The following is a 25,613-nucleotide window of genomic DNA, read 5'->3' on the forward strand; positions in this document are numbered from 1 at the left end:
CTATAACATCCCAGTATGCTCCCCAAATTCCAATCTAAAATGAACACGAATACACAGAAATAAGCAGAATCTTATTCATGGCCTGTTAAAATCTGTGAGGTTTATCTCAGATTCTGCATTCAAATTTCAGCATTCATCTAAGAAAATGGATAGTCAAATTTTCCTCACCAGTTTAAGAGGGTGCTTATTTTAAATATTTTATTTATTTATTATTTCAATGTTTCCACTGGAAATTTCCTAGTCATCCTGTGCTTTAGATTTTACAGTGTCACTAGTGCTTATTAATACAGGTTCCTAAAGACTCAAGCCTTGGCTGAAGATCTTAGAAACATAGGAAGCTGTCCAAAGTCAGAAAATGAGTCTATCAAGCTCAGTGTTGTTTACCATGACAGGCAGTGGCTCTGTAGGGTTTCAGAAAGGAGTCTCTCTTAGCCCTACCTGCAGGTAATGAAGGCTGAATTTGGGACTTTAACCACTGAGATGCAGGCCTTTCCACTGATGGGTAAATGACAAAGTTTGCAACTGAAGGCCCAGAGTTGCAATGTGACTCCAAGGTAAACGTTTCCTTATGAGTAAAGGTACTCCTCAAGACAAAGGGCTCTTGGAACAATCTTAACCAACTGTAGGTAGGTTTCCATGTGGCCTGAGATGCCACAAGCTAAGATTACATCACCCCTTTGCTTGAGACTCCCAGTAGCTAGGAAGTCCCTGTGAATTAGCCTACCTTAAATTATGTTTCCTGTGTTACTGGTCCCTGCTGATGCTGTCCTTGGATCATGTTTGAAGTTAAATTGGTTCCCTGTGCCTGACCTTGGTTTGTCCTTGACTCTGCTGGCATGACGTCTCCTACCATTGTCTCGTGAGCTTATGTGCAGGTGTAGACTTTGTGGATCACAGCCTATACAGGTTGTATGTATCCAAAGTAGGGTGGGATGGGTGTAGCAGTATTACGTAGATGATTCCCTTAATATGGGACGGGGCTTGTGTGCCTCTAAATTCCCTTTACAATGAATGTGATTATGAGGAAATCAATACTTGATAGATTGACCACCTCCACCCAAACACACCTCTTGATTTTAACTGAAGTGCCCTTTAGACTAAGTTCTTGCTACACAAGAGTTATATTTCCAAAGCAGGATATTACTGCATAAGTGGTTTTACTCATTTCAGAGCCTTTGTTGCAGAGTAAAATGTTAGTTAACCTAAGAATAGTGGGACAGCTCACATTACAGGAAAAGGAAAATATTAACATTCACTATGGGAAAGAATATGTTTCCTTAAGCCAATTACCCAACATTTGGCATGGATTTCAAACACAATAATCTGATGTGGAATGTCCTTCTGACTACAAATTACTACTTTAAGAAGAAAAACCATGATCCATCTCAGCTATGATAGGTTTGGAAAAACAACGAAAGTTCACAAAGGCCAAACTGAACTAGCCCACCAGCAAGATAGATGTGTCATTCTCACATGGTGTTCGCATAGCTAGGAGAGCTGCTGTTGTGTCTCTCTGAGCTTCCTCCTTCATCTTCAGCATAAATAGGGTTAGGTAGTAGTAGCCCATCACTGTAACTGGGCACGTGGTCAGTGTGTACAGTGAGACTTAGGGAAGCCAGGAAACATAGCAGTCAATGCCTTGTTCTGGATGTCTTTTTGTTAAAGGAGATCACTGTATGTGAAGTATAACTAAAGAGGTGAAATATGCCAGAGATAGCCATGAAAATAATCAGGTTTTTTTAACAATCCTGGATGTCAAGTCTGTGTGCATTATAAAATGAAATTCATAGTATAAGTATTGATTTTCCATTTTTGTACCTTGCTTAAATAATAATTCCTACTGGGGGTTGTCTCCGGCAGTTTGTGCCTTTTCAGTTACATTTCAAAACCGGACTGTAAAATACTGCACATTAGCAGCAGTGCTGGGGAAATTGCTCACAATCTTAATGGTCCCCTGCTCATTTAATAAAATTTGTAGGTAATTATGTCATTGGGAGTTGGAGGCTGAATTCATGGAATGTGCAAAATCTCACTGAAAAACTATCAAAACTAGTTTGGCTTCCCTTGACACTTCTGGAGATGTTGTAGAAATGTCACTTGGTCTTATTACAAAAACAACACCTTTTTTTACTTCCTTGAAATTTCCTCAGATGTTTCACCTGAAAAACTCCAGGCTCACTTCGAAAAGGCAAGATTTCAGTGGCAGTACTCCTTAAGATCTATGCCCTGACTTTCTACACAATGCATTTCCCTCAAGTTTATTTTGAGTGGCAGGAAGTTGTTGCCACAATTTATATTATGAGCTTTTTGTGAAAGAACTGTGGCTAAACACTGGAAGCCTTAGAAGCATAATAATATGGGAAGAACTTACATTTGCCCATCCACCACCACCATCTTGTGAGTGAGGTAGATTGCAACATCCTTAATTGTGATAAGGACATATTGAATGTCAGGGTGCCCTTGCTCATTCAGTTCACGCTGGATATGGACAGAGAACTCCTGGTAAGATTCACGGCAGTCAGACACAAAGTTGTATTCACAGACACCAGGAAACTGGTAGAAATCTCCATCAAAAGTTTTGAAGTGGTTGTTCCCCCAAGTACTGCAGACATAGTGGCCATGGCTAGAAGTTCTTCCTGAAAAATGAGGACAAAGCAACCACTGAGTGAAATCATGGAACAATAAAGCAGAAAAATGTCACATAATTAAATAAAAACAAGCCATAAAATCCAAAGAGCTTCTGAAGGGAAAGGGGTCAACAACCAGGATTAAACGTTCTAATGCAATGTTGGTATTTCATTTTTTATAGTCACTGATGCAACATATCAAGCAATATGTACACTTATGCTCTGAGAAAGGCACACACATATTATTGGGCTTGCTGCTACAGCAAGATCTTTGCCATAAAGCTGTGAAACATAGGCACCTTGGGACACAGGTAAAGTGCTGCACACTACTGTAATGCAACATTTACATGATTTCTTTGGTTACCGTTTATTTATCCATCAGGATAATGCAAAACAGCCAAAGCACTTCTAGTAAAGGTTCTGCCAGTCACACAGAATCTCCTACTTTTTATTAAAAAATAAAATAAGTTCCTCTACCACATATGCTAGCTGACTCAACTTTATATCCATAAATGATGAGGCCATTTAGCTTCCATTTCCAAATAAGGTTCTACACCATCTGCAGGTCTTTGGTATTTATTCTCTCTGTGCAAAACCTGTGGATTCTTTGAATCCATAAGGATCTGCTGTTGCAAAGCCCAGTTGAGCACCTGAAGCTGGGCCTTGATTGTCTAACTAACAGATGAAAGCAACAGACCTCCTCAGTTGGTGGCCTCTCCTTCATTGGAGGCTTTTAAGCAAAAGTTGAGTGGTCATCTGCCATGGATGCTAAGCTGAGTTACCTGCATTGCAGGGCATTGGACCTCAGGGTCCCTTCTACAGTTCTCTGCTGTATGATCTATGAACTGTAATGGCAAATCAGTATTATAGTGCTGAAAGAGCTGTCAAGATAAACTAAGGCAAAAATTACTCCAGCCTGTGGTCCTCCACAGATGTGCTGGCTGGAGGTGATGGGAGTTCAACCCCAGAACATCTGGAGGATACCAGGCTGGTATAGGCTAGTGTACAACATCTTTCCCCTCCTACCACAAATTCCCTGAGGCAGAATCACCTATGCCTTAACTCTGCCAGCAAATTAGTTCACATCATCCAGAATATTATATATTATAAGCAGAGAGCAAAAGCACCCAGTGTTCATCATGCAAAAATAGTCATACAGACTACTTTTCATATACACAAAAACCTTATTGATTAGCCAAGCAATTTAAATATTTTACTTGTTGCACATTGCGCCAGCCAGTGAGTGTTCCCCAGGCTTCCCCACTGGACAATCCCACAGTATCTCCTTTAAAAGTCTTACCTTTTCTAACTTCAGTTGCATAGCAGATGGCCAGCCATAGTGTCAAAAGGCTGGTAAGCCTTAGCCCCATGGTGGCTAAGAGGGAAGGACAGAGGTCCCTCTATAGCCATCCTTTATATAATGTCCATTGGTGCTATTCATGCTACCATAGGGGAGGAGATGGAAGGTGAGGAGGAGTGGTCAAAATGGGTACAGTGTTTGCTGAGATTAGAAAGCAAACAGAGGTGAAATTTTCATTGTAATTCCTGTAATTTAGCATTCAGGAACATTGAGGAAATAGTATAATATTGATTCAGTTATCATGCAAGTTTCCTTTTTTATTGCCCTTTTGCATTTCTCTGAAAGGGTGTCTGTCTTCCTTCAGTCACACGCAATATCAGTGTGCAGCATCTCCTAGCTCTAGAAAGTACTTGAACAATGTTAAACTAAATGAAATGCAGCCTGTGATTCCCACAACTCTTTTTCCTAATTACCCAGGAACCTAATTAGGAATTACTTAGGAACTAATTGCCCAAGAGAGTATTCAGCAGTACAGCCCAAACTCCACTTTATCACCTCAGTGGGAACTAAGCTTCTGTCTCAGCAGAATGAAAGGGACGAAGGAAGGAGGGAGGGAGGAAGAAGCTGCATGTGGTTTCCACCCCTGTGTGAAGAAGGGACTGAATTCTCTCTGGACCCCCCTGAACTTGTGAAAGGGTACAGGATAAGTCTGCAGTTTGGGGGAAATTGAAATAGGGAATGACCTTCAATGTATGCTTCTCAGTTGCTTAATTTCTCTGCTGGACATTGACTTGTCTGTCCCCTATATGTGAAGACTATCTTAACCTTTCCATGGATGTCATTCAGGTGCCTGGGCCTACTTGAACTAAGTAATCCATGCAAAATTGCTGTTAACATGGTCAAAACTGACATTGCAAGCTCCTATAGGAACTTTTATCATTTGTAAAATCCTGCATCCCACTCTTTAGCTGTCACATACCAGATGGAAACATTTGAAGAACTGGTGGTTAACGGTTTGCTCATTCCTACCATCTTTTCTTTCATTAGAATGGCTTTCTTGTAATTTTCTTGGAAACATACTAATCGCTCTATAATAAGGGCTGTCCCTTAGAATCATGCAATTGTAGAGTTGGAAGGGACGACGAGGACCAACTATTTGAACCCCCTGCACTGCAGGAATCTTTCACCCAACATGGGGCTAAATCCCACGACCCTGGGTGGTGGTTAGGCATTGGGTAAACCTTTGTTTAGATGAAGGGGAGGTTGTAGCCTCTGTCTGCACCTCCTCACTAAGGATATCCTGTTAAAGGGATCCGGGGAGGTGGATTCTGTCCGATGCCCGGACAGAGTTCCTTAGCTACATGTGATGCAATTATAAAGCTGTCCAGTGTCAGAGCTAAGATAGGCCATTAAGGTCTTTATATTCCATCATTGTCAATGGGAAAGAGATGGTTGTGCCTATCTCTGCAGATGTACAGGTGTGAATTTTACCAAATATTCTGATTTTGAACTTTAAAAAAAAAAATCTACTGAATGAAGCTACTCATTTATTGCAGTTTAACTCTGCTTCATAGGTCCTGATTAAATGTGCTTTGTATCTGGATACAAGATTGGACATTTCAATTTGATATGAAATACTGTGCAAGCTTCTAATCAAGTAAACTCAATGGCACATTACGATGAGGTGCAAGTACTATTTGTGACTTTCCATCCCTGCTTACTAGAGTTAGGTGTTGTGCCCTGACACACTGCACTGACTCCCATAGGTAGATCCCACCTGTGGTCAGATATCTGAAATAAACTCAGAATATGTCATATTCAACATAGCAAGCCTATTCCAATTTAGCCCTGGATTGCTTGAGGTAATAATAATACACTTGAGAGCTTGCCCTCTCCATTGAGGAACCACAATCAATACCACAACTTAGGAGAATTAGCATGCTCAGACCAGAGAGTGCAGACTCAAGGAACATCACCACTCACTTTGAAAATCAAATTCTGCTTACTGGCACTCATTCCTTACATTTTCTCTAAAGGAGAGGGGAAATTATTTCTGGCTAGATTCCAGTTCCCCTGGGTATGACCTAGCAACCTGGAATTGCTTCCCATTGTTGCTGCAGTCTTCAACCAGGGATAGAAGGGAAGGTTCCATGCACTCACCTGCCCTACCCACAGATATTGATCCTAGGAAATTGCTTCCTACTTCCACTGCACTCTCAAGAGCACAGGTGAGCAAACGTAAAACCCAGAACTGGACACACATACACACAAAACCCTTATTTTTTCTGATAATTGTGAAAGGCTATCCTGCTGGGGGCACCGGTTTCCCCAGCTGACGCTGCTGGTTTCCTGTGCTGCCGGGAAAATCCATTCTGTCCACAAGTAGTAAAAGGAGGTTTAGTTTAAAACAAGTAAGGTGTCACTAGCTGCCAGCTAGAGATCAGCACTTTCACACGCCTCTCCATGAGCACATTGCTTAGAAGCTTGCGCAGATTAATGTTCATTTTGCAGACACCCTGTTTTTTTCTTGCCCCTTTTGTCATTAACAATATTGGAAACTTAAGTAGGAAACCTTTGTTACTTAGCAAGCTGAGCTGCAGCAATACATGTTGTTCTAGCCATTGGCTTTATGAGGGATTATGGATTGGGTGTTGCAAATAAGAAACTGGATCAGGCATCTGGCCCTCCCAAAGGGTATTTTCATTACTTTTAAAAAATGCATGATGCCATTATGATACCTAGTTCCAAGGAAAGGATATCACTGAGAATTAGTCATACAGCATGCTAAATTTATTGAAATTGTGCATATAATTCAGTAACTTTGTATCTGAGTGGGCCAACTTGCCTGTGCTTCCAAGGGACAAGTCTCCATGTTGCTCCCATTCATTGGTCTTGGTCTCATTCCAGACACCATATGTTAATTGGTCCGCTGCGCCTTAGGTTCAATACCTGAAGCAGATTGTTATCTGTCTACTTTGAAGCAGAATTTTCTACAACTGGAAAGACAAATCTTGTGCTAAGGGTCTTTGAGATGCATGGTTCTGCAGTCAGCTGTGCTACTACTGCTATTACCACTATTTAACAATGTGCTTCGATCAAGTCCAGGCCCACCTTAAGACAAAGGAAGGCAACCGTCCCAGGTAGAAGGTTTGGAAAGGATTTCCTAACCATTGTCTTGAGCTAGCTCTGGCTATGTCCCATGCAGACCACAGAGGTTGTATGAGCATATGGGTCCTACAGAGGCGGGCTGACTGTTTTAGGCTGCATCCCTACCTATCCCTGCTGCCTGGCAGGGCTTAATGGAGCAGCATCTGTGGCCCTGCTGCACAAATCAGTGCACTAGCCCAGAGTTGATGCAGCTGTCTGGTCCAGATCAGGTCCAATGCTATGATTCATCCTCCCCTCCCTCCCTGGAGTGCCCCATTTCAGGGCTTTTCATAGGCTGTCACTAGTGGGGAATCCTACTGGCAGTGCTTCTGCCCAGCAACTTCTTCTTTGGGCAGAATGCGAAGTTTGGTGCTGGTGGAGTAACACTGGTGTCACTCTGCAGACAGAAGCCTTTTGGGGGGGACTCAGATTTAAGAAAATGGGCGGAGATATATCCGTGTATAAGATGCCCCCTAATTTTTGAATACATGTTCCTTTCCCTTTCTAGATGCAAAATTTTATTACCTGGGTTTGCATTGTAATGTGTAGAGAAGGTTCTTTATTACTTCAGCCACTGTGTACATAGCTCACTTTGTGGTTTATACAGAGGGTGTGGGAGACAGTCGACGTCAAATCGCTACTAAACGAAGCTATGTTTAGTTTATATCTGTGCTTTCCAGCTGCTACATGCATTTCTTCTGAATTGTATTTGATTATTATTAATGCCTGAATCATAAGAAAATGTATCTCAGGTAAACACTAAAATATTTCCTTATCTGAAGAAATGTCAAGAGCTGTCAATCACATACTGAATAAAGCAAGAAATATGCAAGAACGAAAAATCTTGTGGTGAAACATGATGTTTGTATGTGCTTGGCTCCAGGTATGTGTTCTGGAAATAATAATGTCACGATGTTTTATGGGGTGAGTTTACTCGTGTAGTTAGGAATAATAAAACATGCAAAGTATCTAATGGTTCTTGTCATTCTAAAGAGCACTTTTATCATTAGTTACAGCTCATTAAAATATGATTCCTATAATTTTGGAAGAACTGCTATCTTTTTGTGTAAGCAATTAATTTCATCTGTACAGAATACCTAGCAGTAATATATCCAGTCATTGGTTGGTTTCCCTCTTGGAAGTAACAGCAAAGGCTGTCAATGAATTTAATTAGCTGTCAATCAGTTAATACAGAGCAGCCCCTTCTATATTTTAGAATGAGAATCAAAGTTCTCGAGGTCCTGTAGCTTTACAGTAAAAAGTTTATGGTGGAATTTTCCCAATCCACACAAGAAGTAAAGGTAGAAACTGATGACTTTACCAACAGCCTTCGTCTTCTCTTCCTCTCTCTTCTGCTGCCTGCAAATTTTTTGGCCATCTAACCTGATGGAGAGTTCTGGGGAACTTGAAAGCTTGCACATTATTTTGCAACATAAAGGTATTGTCCTTGTGTGGATTTTACAATGTAAAGGAATAATGCCTCTTGTTAGAAATGGAGTCATTCCTTCCATTTTCAGGTTGCTTTCCTATGGAATACCTGGATGTTAGGCCATCCTCACAATTTGTTTGGTTTCAAAAGAAAAAAATTAATACATTACCAAGTGTCAATCGTTCTGTGATAGTCATCTATTTATAGCTCCCTAACTCTTATGTGTCATGACAGAATTCCTTTGAAAGGTTACGACCAATTTTTCTGTGCAACACCCTCTGCACAAAGGACATTTTAAGACCTACAAAGCATAAGTTTTGTCAGAAGATTTAGCATCACCCATATTGCATCTCTTTAAGTGATGAAGGAGCTTCGGTACTAGACACGGAAAGTGTGTTGTACATGAGAAGTTTCAAACAAATGTCTGCTCTAGCGGTTTGCCACAGATCTTGAACACAAATAAGCTCCAATATATCTTCAAATGAAAGAGAACAACTGCACAATGATTGTTCAAACCTAGGCTTCTAAGCATGTCAGTTATTTAGTTTGTAACAAAATCGTCATGCTTACATGGCAAGCACTGCAGAAACACTTTGAATCCCTGTTCCACAGAGCAAAGTCCTTGAACAAACACTCTGTAACTCATGGGAGAATAGGCATCTGCAAAGGGGAGCAAAAAAATGTAAAATCAGTCTGCTGCGTGGCAGAAAGGAGCAGGCCGGCCTGAGCTAATTGCAGCTGAGCTGCAATGCTTGGCTCTTGTTGCTGGAAGAAATGAAGGGAAAGCTGAACCGCATTTCTCCCTCAAATGTTTGTTTTAAAATTACAAGTTAAGGGCATTTGCAGATGACCTAGTCTTAACTTTGCAACAGCCAGATACTAGTACCAAAAGAGTATTAGAACTAATTGAGACATTTGGTCAAGTAGCAGGATTCAAATTGAATAAACAGAAAACGAAAGTGCTGGAAAAAAACTTAACAATGGAAGAAAGAGAGAGATTTCAGAGTGAAACAGGTTTGGAAATAACAAAAAAAGTGAAATATCTGGGGGTGAACTTAACATCTAAGAATGTGAATCTATTTAAAGACAATTATGAAAAATGTTGGACAGAAGTAAAGAAAGATTTAGAAATATGGTCAAGATTGAGACTTTCCTTGTTAGGTCGAATTGCTGTTATTAAGATGAATGTATTGCCTAGAATGTTATTTTTGTTTCAGACGTTACAGATCTTAGACAAGATGGACTGCTTCAAGAAGTGGCAGAAAGACATATCCAAATTTGTCTGGCAGGGCAAAAAGCCCAGAATAAAATTTAAGATTTTAACTGATGCAAAAGATAGAGGGGGCTTTGCCCTGCCGGACTTAAGACTCTATTATGAATCAGCAGCTTTTTGCTGGTTGAAACACTGGCTGCTTCTTGAAGATACAGACATTTTGGATTTGGAAGGGTATGATAATAACTTCGGTTGGCATGCATATTTATGGTATGACAAGGCAAAGGTGTACAAAAGTTTTAAAAACCATATTGTTAGGAAAGCACTATACAACGTTTGGATTCGATATAAAGACTTGTTGGAAAGTAAAACCCCCAGGTGGTTGTCACCAATGGAAGCTAAGGCGGTGAAAAAACTTAATATGGATTCTACATGGCCAAAATATTGTGAAATCCTAGAACAAGATGGTGAGAAGTTTAAACTTCAGAGTTTTGAGAGACTAAAGTCCAAAGTTCGAGATTGGTTACATTACCGTCAGATAAATGAGACATTTAAGCAGGACAGGAAAATAGGTTTTCAGAAGGAGAGGTCAAAGTTAGAAACAGAACTGTTAGAACCCAATACTAAGAACTTGTCTAGAATGTATAATTTGCTGTTGAAATGGAACACACAGGATGAAACGGTGAAATCAGCTATGATTAAATGGGCACAGGATATCGGTCATGACATTATGTTTGCTGACTGGGAACAGTTATGGACCACCGGTGTTAAATTCACGGCATGTAATGCCTTAAAAGAGAACATAATGAAAATGATTTACAGGTGGTACATGACCCCAGTCAAACTAGCAAAAATATACCATTTGCCCAATAATAAATGTTGGAAATGTAATGAGACTGAAGGTACCTTTTACCACCTTTGGTGGACCTGCCCAAAGATTAAAGCCTTCTGGGAAATGATCTACAATGAAATTAAGAAGGTCCTTAAATGGACTTTTCCTAAGAAACGTGAGGCTTTTCTCCTGGGCATGGTTGGCCAATTGGTGCCAAAGAAGGACAGAACCTTTTTTATGTATGCTACCACAGCAGCAAGAATTCTTCTGGCAAAGTATTGGAAGATGCAAGAACTACCTACTCTGGAAGAATGGCAGACGAAGGTGACAGACTTCATGGGACTAGCAGAGATGACCGGCAGAATCCGAGATCAGGGGAAAGAGACAGTGGAAGAGGACTGGAAGAAGTTTAAATTATATCTTAAAAACTGTTGTAAAATTGAGGAGTGTTGAGATGTCAAGGGGTAAGAAGTAGAGAAATACAGCTGTAAATATTAAGTTTAAAGAAATTTAATGAAAGGGAACTAATAGATAAACTGATTAAAGGGTTGCTAAAGAACTTTGGAACAAGGATGCAGCAAAAGGGAGGTATGGGGAAGTCAGTATATGTTTAATGTGGTGTATGTCTTTGTTTTGTAAGGTGTTTGTCTTTTATTATGTGTTGGAAAAATTAATAAAATTTTAAAAAAACAACAACAAATGTTTGTTTTAAGCATTACAACCCAAGCGTCCCTTTCTATTCTGTCCTCACTCTGGCTCTGGCCAGAGTGCTGAATGTTGTAGGAATTGTGTCTTTTCTGATCACAGGAGACAGTGAAGGCCACAATACTGGATAGTTTTATATGAGAATTAGACCAAATAAGGCTACCAATGGCTACTACCCAGTGCTTTTTTCATATATATATATATATATATATATGTACTCTTATTTTCCTACTCATATTGAAATACTGCCCCACAATGAGGCCAAACTTAGATGTTTAGGGGTATGCATCCCCGTGTCCCCCCAGAAAAAAGCACTGCTACTACCCATGATGGCTATGCTCAGGTCCTGCTTGTGGGGTTCCCAGAGGCATGTGGCTGGCCATTGTGAGAACAGGACGCTGGAACAGATGGGTCATTGGCCTCTTCTTATGTTGAATGGTCAGCTATCTAAAATATTGAAGACAGATTACCCTAAAACTATATGCAGTATTTCTTTATATTGTTCACATTAAGCCATTTACACAATTAATTTCCTTGAAGGAAACATTTTGATAACCTTATCTAGCAATGTACACATATTTATCACCACCACTATTTCCTGGAGTTGTAAATTTTTACTTTTATGTAATCACAGGTAAAACAAATAGACATTACAGATGGGATTGAAAAAATTAGATTAGATTAGCTTTGCAAATCATGTTAATATTGTTTTGCTTTTTAAATGTGGATTTGCTTTTCCCATAAGGTTAACAATGAAGAAGAGCCCAAAACAACAAAATCACAAATTAAGCAGAAAAGGAAAACACAGATTATTGTCTTTAAACTGTTTTAGTCTCCTTGTAACATGATCATACCATGATAGGTATAGCATGATAAACTCATGAGACAAGGAGAGTAAAACAGCTTAAGGTGAACTTTTGTGAAAAGTAAGGCTGTGTAAATTAAGTGACTAAATAATGTAAACTGTAATCACTGGGATAAACTTGGGTCTGTCAGGGTGTCTGGTCTATATCAAGGTATTTAGAGAGTAGCTGCCAACTGCCTGCTCCCAGGGCATCCATCCTCCAAGAAATCTGACCAGAGCAGCAGCATTGCAGAATTTCAGTTTTGGCCCTGCAATACCTCCTTCTGCTTGCGGCTGGTAAGAGTTGCTAATTTCAGATTTGACTTAAGTTCTGACTAGGTAAATTTTCAATAACTAGTTCTGTTTTCTCACAACTTAAGTTCTGACTAGGTAAATTTTCAATAATTAGTTCTGTTTTCTCACAGCTAAAGTTGATAGATGAAGTGGAATGGTTTGAAATAAGAAAATGAGCCTAGGCATTCATACTCCTGTTATTCTGACCAACCTTAATTTATCCTGGTTTCATTTTTCAGTGTCAGAATGAATTAATATGTGCAAAGGCTGATACTTAAGTTTGTATCATTCCTGTACTAAGGAAGATATGTGAACACCCAGATGTTGTAAAGGGTTTGCTTCATAATAAAAAGCTTGTCTGTAATCATGAAGCAGAGATTAGGGTCATTAATACTAGTATTAGATATGTAAAGGACTATGTTGACTAGAAACAGGCCCACTTTTTGTTCCACTTGGCCAACTCATACGCCTTAAATAACCAGAGGGCTTTAAGCACTAACATGAGCCACTGGAATTGGAACTGGAAATGGATTGGCAAACAATGCAGCTGTTTTAAAACAGGGGTTATAAAAGTTCTAAATGGAACTACAGCTTGTAGTCTGGCTACTGCATTTTGGACCATTTGAAATTTCTGAGTTGTCTTCAAGGGCAGTTCCATATAGAACGCATTGCAGTAATCTAACATGCAAGTTACCAGAACATGGAGTACAATAGCTAAGTCATTTCTGCCCAAAAGGAGCCACAGCTGGCAAATCAGCCAGAGTTGGAAAAAGATACTCCTAGTCACCAAGATCACCTGAGATTTCAGTGACAATGTTGGGTCCAGGAGCATCTCCAAGCTACACCTGCCTGAATATTCAAGTCGGATCATCAGCCTACCTTTGCAAATCCTACTTTTTGAACATTTATATTGGTATGTCAAAAGTTGGAAACAGTGTCTATTTGCAGCTTAATAAAGCTACATATCCCTTCAGCATGTACATGGCACACCCAGCACACAACACATATAGCAGCTGCCTCATTCTTTTTTATGCTGGGAATGTTCTGGACACAAAATAGAATCTATATTGAATCTTTCTTGACTCACCTAAGATATTGGGTCCTACCCATGTAGAAATCCAGGTGAGGAATGGAACCTTCATGTGTACACTGCATGCCCTGGACAAATATTTAGAAGGAGGGTGTAAAGCTTTTAAGTCCACAAGAGCCTTTAAACACATATATCACCATGAGGTTTTGAGGAGTTATACATTAGGTAGTCTAGCAGCCATGGCATGTAGTCAAGCATATCCCTTTCATGCTTTGCTCAGGGATCAAATATTCAAAAACACTTTAATCTTATTGCCTTCCCTCCATTGTGGACAGAAACAGCCATGCTCACCTTCAACAGTGGCAGACATACAGTAAAATTCATTACATCAGGTGCTGTTGCCCTGTTGAAACTGAAAATAAAACCAGTGCTTAGCAATTGCAAAACACCTGCTGTTCACCCATAGGCTGTTTCATAGAAACTTGACATTGAAATAGACATAGTTTCAAAAGCCAAGCTTGTTCTAACTATTAATAAGCACAAACTTATCAATCATAGTTTCATATGGGCTGAGGCTGGCTCCCAATTTTATTTTTCTTTGGGGGGGGTACCCGATTTGAAGAGCCTATGGCCCTCCAGATATTGTTGGACTCCCAACTCACATCAGCCCTAACCAGCATGGCCAGTGGTCAAGGGTGATGGGAGATGTAGTCCAATGAACATCTGGAGGGCCATGACTTCATTTGTGCACTTGTTTTGGGACCAGAGGTCTTATAGACTGCTGGGAGAGAGGAGCTAGTCACAGAACAGAGATGTGAAGATACTACAATGTGGAGTTAAGACTCAGTATATTGTGCTAAAAGCATCCACATTCTTCATCAAGAAAAGATGTATTGGGCAGCCAGAATAAATTATGTGCTATAAGCAGATTTGTTTGCTTTGTGCAATGCTTTTTGCTTCTGTACGCCACCAGGAAGAGCAAGGCTTCAGACTGTGACCACAGCAGTTGCTCTTCATCCGCCTATTTTTGCTTCTGTGATTTTACGGTGCACTGACCTTCACACAGTTCTCTCTCTTCTCAGTTCAAAATTTTATAGAGCACAAAATTAATTTACCAATGAACATTAAAATGGCACCATAAAAAAATAGAGAAACTCAATAAATATTGGGGAGATGCAATATTAAGAGGATATTATAAACTAGGAGTTCGGAAGCTGTGGCCCTCAACTATTGCTGGACTCCAAATCCTATCAGTTCTAGAAAGCATAACCAATGGCCAGTAACGATGGGAGTTGGACTCCCGCAACATCTGGAGGGCTCCAAGGGCACTTTTAGGTGTAATTTATAGAGTGCATGGAGCTGAAGAACAGCAACTGGGGTGGGTTTATAAGGCGTGAAGCGCACAAAGATGTCAGACAAGAAAAAACTTTTTTGTCAAGTTGCATTACACAGAATATTATAACTTTTGACCCAGTACACCTGGGGGGTGGGGCAGGAAAAGCACAGCAAGTTCTACGCAGCTGCTGACGACTGCTTGTAAAAGCATGTAGGAGTGATAAAAAAGTTACATGGACAGAAGTATTGCACATGTACAGTAGGACCAAAAAGGATAGGTTAAATTCAGAAATCTTGTGACAGGTTCATACGGAAGAAATTAAATAACTATTCAGAGGACACGGAGGGATTCACAACCAACATTGGCCTGGATGTTCCTCTGGGTCAAAGCACTGAAGAAATGTCACTGGTTTATTATAGACCCTGAATAGTGAATCTCACAATTCCTAACAACCAAGATTATAACAACAGCTAGCATTAATTGATGTGTTTGCTATCTGTTGTAGATGTCTAAGAATTTACAGATACAGAGTCTGAACTGACCGTATTATCCTACATGTTTAGGGAAGTTTAAATGTTTGATGTTTTATCGTGTTTTTACTATTCTGCTGGGAGCTACTCAGAGCGGCTGGGGGAATCCAGCCAGATGGGTGGGGTATAAATAATAAATTTATTATGTTGTTGTTGTTCCCAAAATAGCAGGGTAGGTACTAGGGATGAGGGGGGAATTTGGTTTGGTTCATATTTTAATGCACACCTACCTCATTTGCACACCGTTGTGTACCCAGAAACAGAACATGAACCTAAATGCAGCTATCCTTCCAAGTTCCTACTTCTCCAAATTTTGTAATGCTGCTCTCCAACTAAATAATGTCTGCAAAAATATGTATACTGAGGGAAAATGTGCATGAACTTTCATAAGCATGAAATCACATGCTGAAACAAATTGTAAGTAAAAAAAAGCGAGACACTTCTCACTGAGAAACAATGCAGGTCTCTCATCTTCAGACAAGTGCACTGGCCGTCTTTGGAAGCAAGCCTGAATTCTGTGCTTTCATGTCTCCTATAGGAGAGATCAGCACTACCAAAGCTGACATTGCTGAGGACATGGCTGGTGCTGTAAATGCAATTCCAGACCAGTTTACAGCCCTGTGTTTTGCTCCAGGTGCTACTAAAAAGATAATATAGACAGCACTCCATTTGTATATGCTTGCATGAAATCCAACATATAAATACCTATCTACACTTCATCTTAGAATAATGGAATCAAAGAGTTGGAAGTATCTCAGAGGTCATGTAGTCTAACCTGGACGTGGGGAACCTTTGGCCCCCCAGATGTTGCTGAATACCTGGCTGTTAGCTGTGCTTGCTGGGGCTGATGAGATGTGTAAGGTCTCTCTGGAGGGTCAAATGTTCTCCAGCCATGTTCTAAACCCCTTGCTCACTACAGGATCTGCAGTGCAAGATGCAGTTACTGCATCCCTGACAGATAGCTGCCCATCCTCTGCTTAAATACAGTGGTACCTCGGGTTACATACGCTTCAGGTTACATACGCTTCAGGTTACAGACTCCGCTAACCCAGAAATAGTACCTCGGGTTAAGAACTTTGCTTCAGGATGAGAACAAAAATTGCGCAGTGGCGGCGGCGCAGCAGCAGCAGGAGGCCCCATTAGCTAAAGTGGTGCTTCAGGTTAAGAACAGATTCAGGTTAAGAACGGACCTCTGGAACGAATTAAGTACTTAACCCGAGCTACCATCGTACCTAAAACAAGTGAAGGAGAGTCCACCACCTCCTAAGGCAACCCGCCATACTGTCAAACAGCTCACACTGTCAGGAGGCCTCTCCTAATGTGTAGCCAGAATCAGCTTCCTTGCAGGTTCCACTCATTGGTTTTAGTTCTGCCATCCAGAGCAAAGGAAGACTAGTCTGCCCCATTTTCTTCAGATTTGTGAAGACTGCTCAAAAAGTACAGCCATTGGTATGGCCCAAACACCTGCATCAGTTCATTCAGTCAAATAACCTTTAACCTCATCATTAATCTTCTGGATGCCTTGTTATTGACTACTAGCCATGGTTACTCTTAGGTAATACTGTTAAAGGTAATAAAGGGCTTTCGCAACTGGGGCTTCTTGCTTGCTAGCGTAATTTTATTACAGTAGCTTTATGGCCCTTGGTAAACAGGTGGAGTTAGGAATGCAATTCTGTGTCAAGCTCCAGAAAGTTAAAGGAAGAAACAATAAATGTTCAGGATTCAGCTGCAAAAATCCACAACAGCTGCTGACCACAAGCTGATAAAAAGGTAGCCATGTTTATGAGGTCGTCTGGGTGTATTCTGTAGCTGAGTTTTTGTCATAGGGATTTCTCCGTTTTATGACAAGTTCCTGTTGTCAATGAACTCAGCTCCGGTTGGAAAGCCTTTATTTGGACTGCAAAAATACTTGCATGGAATGAAACTAGTACGAAACTGCAGCATGATAGATGATGATGATAGATGATAGATAGATGATAGATAGATAGATGCCATCCTCACATTGTTGCAAAGTCACTCTGGACTCCTTTGCTTTTTTAAACAGGTATTAACTTATTTCATGGGTATGCAATTCCCCTTTCATCCACAATGGAGGTGGTCACTGAAGCCTGCTGTGGGGTCTGCTGCTGTTGTGTGCTGCTTCTGATTCAACTGTTATCAGATTCTAGGAATCAGAATGTGGAACTAAAAAAAATGAAACAAGAAATTGTATGTCAAGGATTCCTGGTGTTTCATATGCATTGCACTGTTATCACCTTTGATTGCTTAAGGGAAGCTGTGGGGAACAATGTGCTCCTCCAGAAGTTGCTGAACTACAACTCCCACCAACCCCAGCAAGCATGGCTAGTGGCCAGGGATAAGGATTGTCATTCAGCAACACCTGGACGGTGAAAGGGTCCCCCTGTTTAAGGGGAATGAAGCAACATGAGACACTACAGTCCTGACAACCACTAATGCCACCAGTTGTGGATCGAGGGCCCGACCCCCGCGATGTGAAATAAACACACAAGGACACGTGATATAAGGTTAATGGGCAAGAAAAGGCCACAACTTTATTGATTACAGCAGTGAAAAGGTATTGGCTTAGGCATTGGATGACTATAGGAGGTGGGTTTATTCAACAGTAGGTGGAGCCTGTTGATGCTAATCCAACTATAGGCTCACCCCTGATGTCACCGAGGGTCGTGCCATAGCCTCCCGCCAAGCAGGCATCGGACGGAATACACGACCGCCAGATTCCTTTAACGGAATAACCCACGGTAGATAGCATAGGCGATGGCCACACCTAGCCCTTGACACACATGAATCCAATGCCTAACCTACCCACCAATACCACAAACGTTGTGACAATTGCTACGAGGTAGGCGAAAAAACCAAAAAGCCTAATGCCAAATGGAAAAATTCCTACCAGGCCCCCCAGACAACCGGGGCGACCAACCTAAGGTCCATAGCAAGGCCAAAAAACCTAGACCCTGAGCTAAATGGGAGTGGAGGGTGGGTGACTCGCTGCGGGATGACGAAGACTGAGGAGGAGGCGGAGCTGGAGCCGCAGCATTAAGCTGCTAAACACGCCCCCCGGAGACACCTGGTTGGCTGCCTCCGGTGGGCGTGGGCGCCAGCCAGGTGAGGAGGGGCGGGGGCTAAGGCCCCCGGCCAGGGGTGGAGCTCGGGCTCCCGCCCACAACCACTCCCCTCTCTTCCAGGGAGGAGAGTCTTTGTGAACATGCACTGAGAACGCCAGCATCAGATAATCAAGTATAGCCATCCTGGGTGCAGAAAAGTGGGGTGTCTAATAAATGAATTATGAGAATCTCATGAAGTTGGGGCACAGGCAAGACTCACAGATCAGTGTGCCCTTTGTCCAATCTGATCCAGGGAGATCATCAGATGATATGTTACACCAGCGATGGGGAACTTCAGGCCCAGGGACAAAATGCAGCTCTCTGGGCCTCTGGGCCCAGCTCTTGAGACTCTCCCTAGGCCTCACCCCCTCCCCAGACCATTTTCCTCTCCAGCCCTGCTTTGTACCCTCCTTGGGTGCTCTTCCTGGCTGGGATGAGTCCATGAACTTCAATAATGCTTCTTCCTGTTCTGGAGGGAAGATGGAGAGAGGTGCACATGTGTTTAAAAACCTCTGACGTTTGACAGGAGCATTGCCCATTGTACAGAGTCACATCTATTGCTCCACCCACTTTTGCCTTTGACTCTGCCCACTTTAGGCTCAGACTCCAGTCTGAAAGGTTGCCCACAAAGGTATGGCAGCCTTGGGATGAGAAAAGTTCCCCACCACAGTGTGAAAACAAAACAAAAAGAGTTACAGAAGATTTTTTAAAAAACAGTTAAAACAACTGCATAAGTGAGATTCTTCATGTGCTTTATTGTTGGGGGCTTATATTCTGCCTTTTCCCCAGGGCACACGGGTCTTTACACAATATGAGATCACAGAGAAGGGGCTATTGCAACTGAAGTCTTCCATGCCCTTCAAGGTCACTACAGGAGCTAATGGCAAGTCCAAAGCAGTCATACTCCTTTCACACTGCTTTACTGATAAATTGTCATGTTCTTTGGCCAGCAGCAACAGAGCCATGGTGTTAGAGAAGCAGTATTGTTAGTTCCTCAAGAAGCCCTTTTATAAAAACAGCAATATAGATAAAGTGTCAAAGGTAAGTACACAAATTATAGGGCTGAACACCTTGGCACTACAATCCACAGAAATGGAAAACTTCACCTCTCAGTGACCCATGAAGAGCAAAAGTAAACTATCAAAGGTGTGCCTTTTTCTTGTTTTTATGGACCAAATCTGCGTTGCTACAGAAACAGATATATTTCCATCAAAACTTGGATACCTTCATGGGACTTTTCCACCAACGTCATGATCCACCCTGCAGGTTATCTACTCTTTTGCTCAGTACTACTGGATAGACAGCAGAATGAATGAACTCTGGGGGCACTCTGACATATGCTTGAACCCTCCTGGTTCCTCACATGATTAAGGTGAACTTCTGTAGCAGGAAGCATTGTTCATCCATGGAGGATCCCCGTGTGATAGAGAATCCACAGCATGATCACATGGATTGGCCTGATGACTAGAGTCATCAAGTGGCAGGTAATAACCATCTGGGTTGGTTATTATGGGTAAATTTCAGCTTCTGCAGCCTGATGGTATGGATGAGCTCCTTGGAAATTTGTGGCCTATGACTTGAACTCTGGAAACTTTTCTGTCCTAAATCTTCCAGGGCTGGGCTGGGGACATTGCCCTCAGAGCTGGTAAGAGCTTCTCTGATACAGAAGAAGCTCCTGCCACCCTTAAGGAGGCAGTAATCCTCCTTAACAAAACAAAACTAGTTTTGACCCTATCATATATAAAAATTACCTTCTGTAACAGTGGTTCCCAATTGGTGGTCCACATAACCCATCCAGAAGGTCCATGGCACCATTCACATAACAAAAACTACCAAAGAGATATCAAAATCTTCAAAAGTAGGGGGTCCATAACTTTTGAAAAGCCCACAGTACTGAGCTAACCGGGAACAATTGTTCTATAAAAATCCATTATTTGGCAAGATGATGGATTTGATGGGAGCCTCAAATCCATGAGGTCTTGGGAGGCAATATTTTGATTTCAGGATGAAATCAATCATGATCTTTCTGGCTGAAAGGTGTGAGGAACCTTTGGCCCTCCAAATGTTAAGAAAATAAGAACCTAATTGCTGGAGGGGGTGCGTGGTCAAAGGTATGTATTTTCATGTGTGGTGGTTTTGCGACATCATCAAACCTTTCAGGAGTGCTATCTTCAAACAAATAAGCTTGCTTATATGACAAAGCAATTGAAATGTCTCTTGACAGTTGCCAACCAAACATCTATGGGAAGCACACAAGGAGGATCTGAGCACAACAGACTCTCTCCCCTCCTGAAGTTTCCAGCAAATGATATTTAGAAGCATACTGGCTACAAACTAAAAAAATTCCTTCCAGTAGCACCTTAGAGACCAAATAAGTTTGTTTTTGGTGTGAGCTTTCATGTGCATACACACTACCAAAGCTCATACCAATTACAAACTTAGTTGGTCTCTAAGGTGCTACTATGGGATGCGGGTGGCGCTGTGGGTAAAAGCCTCAGCACCTAGGGCTTGCCGATTGAAAGGTCGGCGGTTCGAATCCCCGCAGCGGGGTGCGCTCCCGTTGCTCGGTCCCAGCGCCTGCCAACCTAGCAGTTCGAAAGCACCCTCGGGTGCAAGTAGATAAATAGGGACCGCTTTCTAGCGGGAAGGTAAACGGCGTTTCCGTGTGCAGCTCTGGCTCGCCAGAGCAGCGATGTCACACTGGCCACGTGACCCGGAAGTGTCTTCGGACAGCGCTGGCACCTGGTCTCTTGAGTGAGATGGGCGCACAACCCCAGAGTCTGGCAAGAGTGGCCCGTACGGGCAGGGGTACCTTTACCTTTACCTAAGGTGCTACTGGAAGAAATTTTTAAATTTTGTTTCAACCACAGCAGACCAACACGGCTACCTACCTGTGGCTACTGTGGGGGTAGAACATATCTATCAGGGTTAGTAGTCACTGATATCATTATCCCCTATGAATTTGCATAATTCTCTTATTTTTATTTACTTCCTTTATTTTTTAAAAAAATTGTAGTGCTAAAACAGAGCCATCCCAAAGTGGTGTACAGGAGACCCAATACATTAAAACTAAAAATGCGTTGAAACTGTAAAATCAGAATACAGTCGTACCTTGGTTGTCAAACGCCTTGCAACTAGAAGGTTTTGGCTCCTGAATGCTGCAAACCCAGAAGTGAGTGTTTCGGTTTGCGAACGTTCTTTGGAACCCGAACGTCCGATGTTGCTTCCATGGTTTCCGATTGAGTACAGGTAGCTCCTGCAGCCAGTCAGAAACTGTGCCTTGGTTTTCCAGCGTTTTCAGAAGTTGAACGGACTTCCAGAACAGATTCCATTTGAGAACCAAGGTACGACTGAGCCACTAAAAAGCCTGCCAAAATAAAGTCTTCAGTAAATGCCAGATGTTCAACAGGAAGGGAACCTCTCTGACCTCAACTGGAACTACCACCAATTTGGACCCATAACACTGAATGCCTGGCTCCTTGTTGGTAACGAGCCATGCATCTGAGTCATGGAGTGCCACTAACAGTCACTCCTACAGAGACCTCCATGACCAAGCTGTGATATAAGTGATCATGTGGTCCCAGTGGTATCCTTTTTTTAAAAAAATATTTTTTATTAACCGACCAATCAAATCAAATCACATCACATAAGTTCCGAATTACAAAGCCGAATTTTATATTTTTTGTTGGGGGGACCCATATTTCAAGTTCCGAAGGGGGATTCCAATCATCTTCTTGCTGCTGCGTTAATATCCACAAATCTGTCCAAATAATATTCATAATTCTATCCAGTCCTATCTTGCTGTTCTCACGTCTCATCTTGTTCATATATTTTTCTTTTTTCTTTATGATCTCTTCTGATAATCTCCTTAAGCAGGTAAACACCAGTTATAATCCTGTGTGAATTTTCTGTTCATCCAATCATCATGGCGAGATGGTATCCATATATCATCACTTTCATAAATAAAAGCACTCTTTCCATCATCAGTCTCGCTATTCTGTCGCCTTCTTAAGTCCCTCTGAGGAGGCTCACTCACGGTATGAAAACAAAACTATTCCTCCTCCCAGACCTAAGTCTTTCAACAGAACTTGTCAAAATGGCGACACTATTTTTTGCTGCGTCATTCCAAAGCTCTTATACTTTCCACGGTCTCCTTAAAACATGCTTTGGTTAGAAAATTATCTCCACACAGTCTTAAATCATCAGCTTAAGTCATTTAAACGGCATTTCTGACTTGTGACTTGTGGGGGGGGGATTCTTGGTTAATCACATAGAGAAAAGAAAGGAAAGTTTTTTCCCTCCCCCATCCAGTCTCGTTGCCAAACATACCAAGCCTTGGTTGTCTTCTCATGATTTATTCCTGTTCCTCCGACCCGTCTTGTTTCTCAGAGATCTCTTCGGTTAGCAGTCTTTACTCCCCCTTCTTCCTTGAAATATGTGCATTCGCTTCCTCCTAATTGTTTCTTTTGAAGTTCCTGCAGCTAGGGGCGCGGATCAGAGACAGTGTCCAAGAGCGCCAAAGTCCGCACAAGGGCTTTCTGCCTAGTGCCCCCACCCCCTCAAATTCGGGGGTGGTATAGGTCACAGCAGGCAAGGGCAGTCCCCCCCCCCCACGCTTGGGGGGGAGGCTGTTTACTCCCATCATAGCCACTTAATTACCTCGTGTGGGTTGGAGAGATGTTATTGTCAGCCATCTTCCGATGTGCCCCTAGTGGCCCCTCCGGTCCCAGTGGTATCCTTGATCCAAGTTGTAAAGGGCCTTGTAAATTAATACAAGAACCTTGAACCTGGCCCAACAGCACCATCCAAGTTGGTGGCCATCACTGCCTCTTGTGGGAGAGAGTTCCAAAGTTTAAGCATGCGCTGTATGGTACCTTCTTTTTGTTTTCTGTCCCAAGCCATTTTCTTGGTGTTGCAAAGCTGGCTCTGATTTGTCCTTCTAGTTGGCTGATATGTAAAGAAAAAAAAATAGCCTTTTAAGGTGCTTCAGAGCAGCTCCACAACTGTGTGGCAAAATAATTTTGAAAATGCACCTAAGAAATGACTGTACATCATAACATGCAGTCCCTTCCTAGTGAATTGTACAGAATGTCCAACTTTTAGATTGTATCTGGACAATTGTGTTTTAGAGCAGCTTAATTGTTTTAATGGGCATGTTGCTGGTTTCTCTGCTGTTTCTTCTATTGGTACTATTTTATTGCTGTTCGCAATGCATACTATTATGTTGTAGGCCATCTTGCCAGGACATTGTCCTATATGGGGGCCTAGAAAATATTTTTGGGGAAAGGGGGCTAGTTCACATAAATGAGACCTCCACTCACCACTCAACAGCTAAGCAGTAATCTCAGTGGTTCTGCATGCACAATCCCATTTCAATTGCATGGAGGCCACTGTGTGTATGATTCAGCCTTCACCATTTGCACTGTGCTAATATTACATTCATTTCTCTAGCAGGACAGTCTCAAATATGTGTTCTCTCAAGGCCCCCTCCCCATGTTTGCACTCCTGTTTCAGTGGCATCTACACTGTCTTGGTCGTGTCCACAGAAAGGAAGATGGCAGAATTCCCAAGTATTTCTTTATGGCAACCCCCCACACACACACACACACATTGCAGCAGATTGATCTGTGGGGGAAAGGGAGTGCTTCATTTGAGTTGAGGCACATCAGAGCACACCAGAAGAACATGTTTACAATGGAAGACTTGGTCCTGAAAATGTGAAGTCATAATCTTTGTCTGTACAGAGTACATCACACCAGTGGACCACCACCATTAGCCTCTGTTAAGTCTGAGATTAGGGAAAACTTTAGACATTGAAATTGGGGGAGGATGGGGAATCAGTCAGTCAGTCTGTCTGTCAGTGTAATATCCTGACAGGCTTACATCCCAAACTTTTTAGTATAGAAATTCACTGAACAAACTCACAAGAAAGTTAGGCAATAAAAGCAAATTGCTGAGCTATAACCAGTAACAAAATGGATCAAATTATCCCACCCCATACCTCACACGGTGGGCATTATTCCAACATACTGTAAATACTTCCTTACCCTCTCTGCAACTCAGAGCAAGTTGCAACTCTCTTCCCAAGGCACTCCAGCTCATTTAAATAACATGGTCCAATTAAGGGTGTGAATACAAAATGAAGAAAAAACCAGCTAAATAGTAATAATAGAAATAAGTTCACACTGTGTACACCATTGCTCTCTCGCTCTCTCCAGCAAGATCGCAAAGCAAATACTAAGCAAAACAAAAAAGAATGTAATAGCCAGTTGCATATAAGTGTGTCCTTGAAGAAACAGCTCTGAACATGCTCAGAGCAGATGTATGATTCTGATAGCACTAACAGGTCCACCATGTCAGCACCCCTACTAATGTTATATGTTATAGTTGCTCTGCCATCATGACATTAGAAGGGAGGAAGAACCTGAAGAACTAGGGCTAATAAGTGTGCAGCTCCTGTAAAACATCATTTGACTGCATGATTTTTCCTGTCTGGAGACATATGCACCATAACAATACTTTTGGATAGGCAATGGATAACTTGTGCAAAAAATTCCTAGGCCAGAGAACAGGTGATTGGCAGAAATATCACCAGGAGTCTATGTTCAAATGGGAAAATATATAAGTGTGACAAGAAATAATGTAAATTTCAGAACTTTTAGGAGGGGGATGTTTGAAATTTCACTTGATAGGCTAGTGCCCCACAGACCTTGTGGCTCAGCCTCCACTGATCAGACTCCCCATCCCTCTGCTCAACTCAGATTGTACAGATGGGCTTGATAATGTATGTTAAAAGGAAACTAATCAGCTTGAAGTTGTATTGGTAGACTTGGTTATATTCATTGCACACGCAAACAAAAAAGGAGTGTAGCTTTTTATTGTGGGCTTTTTTTATTACAGTACCTTATAAACCAGACATAGACATGTTCCTGATACATCCAGTCTGTAAGAAAGGAAGAAATGGTGAGGAATGCCCTCTGTCCTATCTAAATGACGCACCTATTTATGTGAAACAGGACGTACTTTCAGCCAGGAGCCTAGTCATATACTAGAGTATATGATACTTTTAACACCAGGAGCCCTGGCACAATAACTTAATCTTTTCTTTTAAATGGGATGAAAAAGAACAGGAAGGGCATCAATTCTTTTTAAAAAGAAGAGCAGAAGCCTCAGACTGGTACTCAAAATGATATACAGAGATTGT

At 41.7% G+C, this 25,613-nt stretch overlaps 1 protein-coding gene across 1 annotated transcript in view; it reads right to left on the bottom strand.

Annotated features, from left to right (window-relative positions):
- The window catches only part of MUC2 (mucin 2, oligomeric mucus/gel-forming), a 62,900-nt gene extending 58,899 nt beyond the window's left edge, over positions 1-4,001 (bottom strand). Inside the window, exons 1-2 of the mRNA XM_081886299.1 lie at positions 3,928-4,001; positions 2,372-2,636 (exon numbers count right to left, since the gene is read on the bottom strand). Coding sequence (XP_081742425.1) covers positions 2,372-2,636; positions 3,928-3,997 — 335 coding nt within the window. The 5' untranslated portion in view covers positions 3,998-4,001. The remainder of the gene's footprint in view (positions 1-2,371; positions 2,637-3,927) is intronic.
- Positions 4,002-25,613: the final 21,612 nt, after the last annotated feature.

The sequence above is a fragment of the Podarcis melisellensis genome, assembly GCF_964234715.1.
Source record: "Podarcis melisellensis genome assembly, chromosome: 1".
NCBI classification, from domain to species: Eukaryota; Metazoa; Chordata; class Lepidosauria; order Squamata; family Lacertidae; genus Podarcis; species Podarcis melisellensis.